This window comes from Homalodisca vitripennis, chromosome 3 (assembly GCF_021130785.1).
Source record: "Homalodisca vitripennis isolate AUS2020 chromosome 3, UT_GWSS_2.1, whole genome shotgun sequence".
In the NCBI taxonomy this organism is placed as follows: domain Eukaryota; kingdom Metazoa; phylum Arthropoda; class Insecta; order Hemiptera; family Cicadellidae; genus Homalodisca; species Homalodisca vitripennis.
The window spans coordinates 203,919,981-203,929,245 of NC_060209.1; the positions used below are offsets into that span (position 1 = coordinate 203,919,981).

Genomic DNA, 9,265 nt, shown 5'->3' on the forward strand with positions numbered 1-9,265 from the left:
GGAATCTATTTTTCCATTTAGTGTCAAAATAACTAAAGACCACAATGGAAATAATGCACAATAGAATTTTTTTGAATCTAGTGAATATGTGGCGATGAAATCACCGACGTCATGTATAACAATAGATATGAAATCATAATGACAGCGAAAGACCTAAATGCAAACTTTGTACAATTCTATGTAAGCATCTACATGTATTTATGTATACAGGGTGTTTACGAACTCTCTGGCAATCGTTTTGTGAATATATTCTTCACGTTTACATAAACGAAAAATGACGTATAAACATGGGTAGATGTATAGTTTCAGATAAAGTGAGTATAAGGGTTGTTTCAGTTTTCATTTTCTTCAAGTGGTATACTACCATGTACTGTATTAACAGGCCATTGGGCGGATAAGATTCAAGTTTGGTTTTCTGATGTTGTTGGGATTTGTTAAACTTCCTACCAGTTTCCTTTCTTGTTTATAATAAAGTTCAAATAATTTCGTCGGTTGAGCTATAAGGGTTATTCATTTACAATAGTTACAATACAATAGGTAAATGTAAAAGACACGGAATGCTCCTCTGTCGACTTGTAGAAAGGACTGACTTTACGTCAACATTTGATTACAGTAGCAACGACAACACAGAGCCAAAGAAAGTAAAGGTAGGCAAGTCAGCACTCACCTCCTTGTTAGCGAGAAAGCCGTCAGCAACTCCTTTACTTTAACTGTAAGTCTCAGTAGCTGAGGCACGAGCGTTAAGTCATGTACCTTCATCATACAATCATTCGTGTGCATCACAATATATTAAATCACTTCATCATACATTGATTTGTGTGCTGCACAATGCATCAAATCCCTTCATTATACAATTATTTGTGTGCATCACAATGTATTAAATCACTTCATCATACATTGATTTGTGTGCTGCACAATATATTAAATCCCTTCATCAAACATTCGTGTGTGCTGCACAATTTATGAAATCCCTTCATCATACAATCATTTGTGTGCTGCACAACGTATTAAATGCAATACACAACAATTTGGATTCTCTCTAATAATAATTAATCTATAATATTCAATTATTACTTTACACATCATAAATGTTATAGTATCCAACTATTGTGTAGTTTTTTAGGATTTAATTAGTTACTATTGTATGTTTCTACTTATACAAAATCACTACTTTCGGTTTAAATTAATGTTACAAACAAGACATATGTTGTTTGTTTTTTATTTAAAAAATATTTCTTGCTTATTCTAAAGACTTCTAAAAAATACCCAAATAGTTCGGGAAATACCGTATCAAAATAAATGTATACCAAGCTCTACGACAAATGTTCAACGTTCAAGTTAAAACATAAACTTGCTTTCAACCAAAGCCGAATACAAATCATCATTGAGCCTAAAGCTATGTTTAAAATTTGTACACAAACGTTCCAACATTTCGGATGTAAGACATTTGACAACCAATGGCAAATTATATAAGAAGCAACCTTGAAACAATTTTACAAAAAAATCTGTTGAGAATGTCGGACTTCGTTCATGAGTATTTAAAAGGGTATTCATTAAGCCATTCAGTTTTTAGCTTGTAACTTTCTCTTGTTCTTATTGTTTAGGACTGTCTGAGTTTTAAATAGTTATCGCTCGTTGATCTCGTCTTACGATAACAATTTTTTCCCCATTACAACAAATGTGTTACACAAATTTGTATGTATGTTGGATAGTCTTATATTATTACAATAAAGAGATCTAAATACAATTTTTATTTTAAATAAAGCACGAATCATGTAACGACTTTAGAACGGTGGGGTAGTACCATTGTGCGTCCGCTGCAGTAAATGTGCTTAGTAAGGAATTTATGTAATAGAGTTATCGTAAAAATAATTAAACTGCATTATAGGAGACTTCTTATACAGTTTTAAAATTAAAATTTGAATACTAGATTTATAATAATGTTGACCAAAATAATTGGTAAATAGTTATTAAAACACTTGATTTTGAATATTATTCGCACGTTGATTTTGATTGGCTATTCTACACAAAAAGGGTTAAGTAAGATTTTTATATTTTACGTCGATAAATAAAGGAACAAATTAAAATAAATGGATTAACCTTTCATTTAATTATGGATATATTAAACAAATTTCTCTGAGTTTTAGCACTGTGTTCGTGAATACACAAATCTTTAAACGCTTAAGAACACAAACGCAACAGAAGTCCTTTATAAACACCCCAATGTAGCAATGATGGATTGTTATTCCCACATGACAACTTTGGAATTCTTTCCCACGCTGTACAAAAACAGTTTAATGCAAGAGCAACACTAATTTTCCACCGAATCCTCTTGCTATTTCTCGTCTCTCTGGAACTTCAACAGACATTCAATTATTTTTCACGTCAGGCTAACCGCACATAAGGGAACTGTACTACATACAGAAAGTTATTCACAGAATAATACATTAAAACATTTAAGACTGGTAAATCAATTAACATTAATAATACTTTATTGACGTCTAAATAAAAAATTGCATCGGTTCAAAACTATAATACACTTTAACACAATGGTTTTAATATAGAAGTTTGTAACTAAAAGAAAAGTGTTTACTCTCTGAATTCTAGTATCCATTTAGGAACTTGGATATTTATTGGTTTATATTTTGTTTACCTGTTTGTTAAAATGGTACATTTACTTTTTGCTGTAAGTTTAACATTATGTATTATTATAAATATATCAATCTTCAATATTCTGTAAAGTAACAATTTCCTGTCTCAGTTGAGTAATTGTTATAATCTGTGTATTTAAATTGCAACAATTAAACCAAACTAGTTTTTATTTATAATATCTTTTCTGTTGTTAGGCCGAAATATTATGATGTGAGAGTTGGTTTGAATCTTTCAGGTGGTTATATTAAGTATTAAAAACATATTACATTCAATTAAAATAAAGTATTATTAAAAGGCGGAGTTAGATCTATGTAGCCTTCTCTACCACTCAACCTCATATCAATAGAGAAAATTAACAATATTTTAATACATTTTAGTAAAGTACAGTTATTAAAATATCACACTTTATAATCGGAAGTTAATAACATTACTTAATTTACTGTTAATTATGAACTTATTAGGCTAAAATATATTACTATATAAAGTATGAATATTTGTTATCATCAAGTTTGTTCAGGTCTTTGATCTATACTCGTATTATTATTATGACAAGTAATTATTCTAATTTGTGAATTTAAATTTTGTGATAAAATATTGTTAATTTGAATTTTTATAATTTACGATGTTTATTTCATTTAAGGCTTTTAAACTCATTACTCTACAAAATATAAGTAGTATGTATTTTAATACATACACACAAAAATCATTTGTTAAAACATTCACAGCGATACGAGTCACGTACCGTTTTTAGAACAGCCGGGATACTAGTAAATTGTATCGGTCGCAGTCTTTGTGTTAGACTATGATACATCTCTAGCTAAAGAACACGTTGTTATGAGTAACACATGCAGGAGGCATTCAACACATTACATCCGACTATGTAACACTGAGGGACCTACTACTTACACTACTTTGTGTTAGACTATGATACATCTCTAGCTAAAGAACACGTTGTTATGAGTAACACATGCAGGAGGCATTCAACACATTACATCCGACTATGTAACACTGAGGGACCTACTACTTACACTACTTTGTGTTAGACTATGATACATCTCTAGCTAAAGAACACGTTGTTATGAGTAACACATGCAGGAGGCATTCAACACATTACATCCGACTATGTAACACTGAGGGACCTACTACTTACACTACTTTGTGTTAGACTATGATACATCTCTAGCTAAAGAACACGTTGTTATGAGTAACACATGCAGGAGGCATTCAACACATTACATCCGACTATGTAACACTGAGGGACCTACTACTTACACTACTTTGTGTTAGACTATGATACATCTCTAGCTAAAGAACACGTTGTTATGAGTAACACATGCAGGAGGCATTCAACACATTACATCCGACTATGTAACACTGAGGGACCTACTACTTACACTACTTTGTGTTAGACTATGATACATCTCTAGCTAAAGAACACGTTGTTATGAGTAACACATGCAGGAGGCATTCAACACATTACATCCGACTATGTAACACTGAGGGACCTACTACTTACACTACTTTGTGTTAGACTATGATACATCTCTAGCTAAAGAACACGTTGTTATGAGTAACACATGCAGGAGGCATTCAACACATTACATCCGACTATGTAACACTGAGGGACCTACTACTTACACTACTTTGTGTTAGACTATGATACATCTCTAGCTAAAGAACACGTTGTTATGAGTAACACATGCAGGAGGCATTCAACACATTACATCCGACTATGTAACACTGAGGGACCTACTACTTACACTACTTTGTGTTAGACTATGATACATCTCTAGCTAAAGAACACGTTGTTATGAGTAACACATGTAGGAGGCATTCAACACATTACATCCGACTATGTAACACTGAGGGACCTACTACTTACACTACTTTGTGTTAGACTATGATACATCTCTAGCTAAAGAACACGTTGTTATGAGTAACACATGCAGGAGGCATTCAACACATTACATCCGACTATGTAACACTGAGGGACCTACTACTTACAACTACTTTGTGTTAGACTATGATACATCTCTAGCTAAAGAACACGTTGCTATGAGTAACACATGCACGAGGCACTCAACACATTACATCCGACTATGTAACACTGAGGGACCTACTACTTACACTACTTTGTGTTAGACTATGATACATCTCTAGCTAAAGAACACGTTGCTATGAGCAACACATGCAGGAGGCATTCAACACATTACATCCGACTATGTAACACTGAGGGACCTACTACTTACACTACTTTGTGTTAGACTATGATACATCTCTAGCTAAAGAACACGTTGTTATGAGTAACACATGCAGGAGGCATTCAACACATTACATCCGACTATGTAACACTGAGGGACCTACTACTTACACTACTTTGTGTTAGACTACGATACATCTCTAGCTAAAGAACACGTTGTTATGAGTAACACATGCAGGAGGCATTCAACACATTACATCCGACTATGTAACACTGAGGGACCTACTACTTACACTACTTTGTGTTAGACTATGATACATCTCTAGCTAAAGAACACGTTGTTATGAGTAACACATGCAGGAGGCATTCAACACATTACATCCGACTATGTTACACTGAGGGACCTACTACTTACGCTACTTTGTGTTAGACTATGATAAATCTCTAGCTAAAGAACACGTTGTTATGAGTAACACATGCAGGAGGCATTCAACACATTACATCCGACTATGTAACACTGAGGGACCTAATACTTACACTACTTTAAATTATGGGAATATTTAAGGGTCTTTGGATCGGCCGTTCCTTAGTTTTGCTCTACCAGAGACTATAAGGCTTCTGCACCGGCAGCAGGGTATGCGGAGGGGCTCAACTTCATGTTAGTTGCATATCCAAACTCTGGAAGATACAGCGCCTGCAGCAGGGTATGCGGAGGGGCTCAACTTCATGTTAGTTGCATATCCAAACTCTGGAAGATTCAGCGCCTGCAGCAGGGTATGCGGAGGGGCTCAACTTCATGTTAGTTGCATATCCAAACTCTGGAAGATTCAGCGCCTGCAGCAGGGTTTGCGGAGGGGCTCAACTTCATGTTGGAAGGTTAGGCCTGGTCCCTACATCGTGTACACGCTGTTCACGAACGATCCATATCAATCTTAAATTTAGGACCAGTCTTTTCAATTGATCGGGACGCATTTTGGTGTGAACACTAAATTTTACGATATCGACATAACCACAAAGCATTTTAGTGATGTAGAACACATTTTTAATTTTCTGAAGTAGTTTATAAAACAGTGTAACAGCTAACCCACCCTAACTAATTCGATGTTTTAACATGCAAACTGAAAAAGCAGGCACTTGTCGACGAAACAAGGAGTGAACGCGTCCTTATCAACAACAGATAAGCAACAAAGGTCAAGTCAGATAGCGTGGCTTCAATCGGTAGCAGTACCGCTTTCCCCAAGTTTCAGAGATCACCAGTTCGATCCGCAGAGACTATCAATATTGCATCTTTTTGCCCCAAAAAAAAAAAATCACCACGTTATACATAAAGTTGTTTATTATTTTACTTATCACAAATTTTATAAGTATCAACGCCTGTACCCAGTTTAATATTTAATATATATTTTAAAATTTTATCTGCTGTTTAATTATTTATTTATCCATTTATTAATTCTCTTATTTTGTTTAACAAACATGTCTATTGCAAATTGGAGAAAACGAAAACAGGGAAAGCCATGTATCGTTTATTAACAATGTAAAATACAGACACAGAGGAATTTTAAAAAAAATAAAGACGGTATCGTGTCGCTGTCTTGGGAAGAGATGTGGAGCATCAATCAAAACAGATGCGAAAATGCCACAAGTGACGGTGTGGCAAAAACCAAAAACACACTGGAGAGCAACCCAGTCACCAATGCGGTCGCTGGTCATCGGTTGCCGTGCTGACTAAGACTACACCGATCGTCCGGCGCCAATCCACGTCCACACTACCACTCGGCTTGCACCGCCGCCTGCGCCCGCACCACCGTGCACCTTCCACGTCTACGACCAGATCGGGAGCCATCTGCGGCCTGGAGACCTCGACAGCGGAGATTCTGCGGCTGAGGAGGGAGATTGAGCGCCTAAAAAAAGAGTATGACATCTGCTAAAACATACTATAGAGTCAGACAACCTATGCTGTTACAGTATACACAGATCAGATCCGTTCATCACGGCGAACACCACACGACAACATAAAACACCCCGCCCACGAACAAACCAACCCAACTCACCACTGGAAATACACACATCCGAACAAACCAACAAACACCCCCCTGCACAGGCATTAAACAAGCTAAACACGTACCGCGCGCCCAAACCGACCACATCAACCACCCACCGACCCAAACCGACTCAACCAGGCCGACAAAATCACACTCCACACCAACTACCCTAAGTCCAACACTTTCTACACCATCCCACAACCTCAGCCCTCTCACCCATGCCCCAACCCCCCCCCTCCCACGAACACCTCCCATCCCTCCGCGGCCACCCCCAGCGAACAAACGCCCAAACAATAACTCCGCATACAAACCCAACCCAAGTAACAGCCACAAGAACCAGCAAACACTATACCCAACGGCTCGTCACACGTGACCGCGAAAAAGAACCAGCACACCACCATACCACATTCAAAAGCACAATGTCAGCACAAACCTCAACTGCCCACCCACCCTCATTCCACCAACTATCAACCGAACACAGACCGCCACGCGTAAACACTGAAACTTCACTTTTGAATCGGAACAGCCCTGCGCCACCGACCTCCCACAACCCGCCCCCTTCCCCCCCTCCCCACCCCCCCCCCACCCCCCCCCACCTCCGCACGCCGGCAGCCCATCACCTTCGCACCTCAAATACACCTCCTCGTGCCTACCATCCACAATCAACCCCCCCACTCATACCCGGCCAAACCCTCACAACCCCCCCCCACCACACTCAGCACACTGCCACCAGCGGAGATGAGGTGCAAACAAATCGATTTCAGCACACAACGCCACTTCCCACCACCAAACAACAACAACACAACAAAACTAACACAGCAAACCCTGACCCCACAAGGGAAACAACACAACAACCCCTCCACTCAACAAACTCCAGCCACCCCCCATAACGACACCAACTCCGAGCATCAGACAACATGTAAACGAACCTACGCAAACAAACCCCCATCAACGCCAAACAAACAGCCAAACAACCTAAGAACCACAACAAAACACACAAACCCTCAGAACACACCACACGACCTACTAACCAACCGCTGCCACTAACACAAACGCAAAGCGCACAGTAGATACCAACTTAGGACAACTAACACAAAAACACAATCAACCACCAGATTTACCCCCAAAACTAAGCGGCACGACCCGAAGCCAACGATGTACACAACCCCTCCCTCACCCGAAGCACCACAGCCACACCTGAACAAAACCGAGCACCACCCTTACACACATGCCGCACCCCCCCTCTCTCTCATCCAACTCCCAAATAAGACCAGTCAAACACACCCCACCAAACATTCACAACCCCACACCTGCCGTACACCACGCAGATACAACACGCCCCGTCCGCACAAAAACCAACCTCACCCCACAACAACCCGCCCGGGCTCGATCAATAACGCGGTCAACCAGAAGGCCAACAGAACGTCCAGACCGAACACAACACAACAACAACCACAACCAAACCTACAAAACGCCCCAGGAAAAAAACCCAACAACGACAACAAAACCATACGTACCCTACAGACAACAAGCCTTCGACAGCAGCCCCCCCCCACACACACAACACAGCACCCACCACCAAAACAATGCGCCCAACCATATAGCACCTACAAACACACCAACAACACTGCCCACACACCCTCAACCACTACACCAAAGTGCAGCATACCAACAGCACGACACCCCACAAACCTCCCTGTCCGTCTACCAATCCTCCCCCCAACCAGAACGATACCCCCCATCAACGCGTCGACACAGAACGACCCGTGCTTCGTGATGGTGGACTGCGGGGTCCAGTGAGACCTACCTACAACAAACCACCATTTGATACAATGCATCTCGTGTACCGAACGCCTGAACTCTATAAAACTTAAAAACCACTTCGGAAGATCCCTTGAGCTGATCACCACATATCGTACGCTTTTAGTATGCTGTGTCAAGTATTGGGATGAACAGGCAATGGAACGGAAATTAAAAACAAAAATAAATATAAAAAAAACCAACTGGACAAACAACTATGAACCGACATCATAACGCCAACCAACCAAAACATTACATCCAAAACCCAAAGCTCCACACCATCCCAAGAAGTGAACGTCACCCCATAGAAAAAACAAAACAAAAAACATCCGTCCCAAAAATAACCGAAAACCCTTCCCAAACATCTATCCCCTTCATCCACAAAAGTCCACATCAATGGTGACAGCCACACTCGGAGCCGGCACAGCGCCGAGCTTGTAAGACCAACTGACCTTGGCCCTGCTACATCGGTTGGAGGGCAAGTGCAATGCCCGGGGCCCCGCCTGCTGGAATGTTTTTGAAAGCCGACCCCAACATTCCCTGAACCATGGCCTACGCTGCGAGTGCTCAT

The 9,265-nt window shown here is 39.8% G+C and overlaps 1 protein-coding gene across 1 annotated transcript; it reads left to right on the top strand.

The window, feature by feature from the left end:
• The first annotated feature begins 8,049 nt into the window (after nt 1–8,049).
• Nucleotides 8,050–8,694, top strand: LOC124358563 (mucin-2-like). Its single transcript, XM_046810865.1, has one exon. It carries the CDS (start codon nt 8,050–8,052, stop codon nt 8,692–8,694), a length of 645 nt encoding a protein of 214 aa, XP_046666821.1.
• The last annotated feature ends 571 nt before the right edge of the window (nt 8,695–9,265 follow it).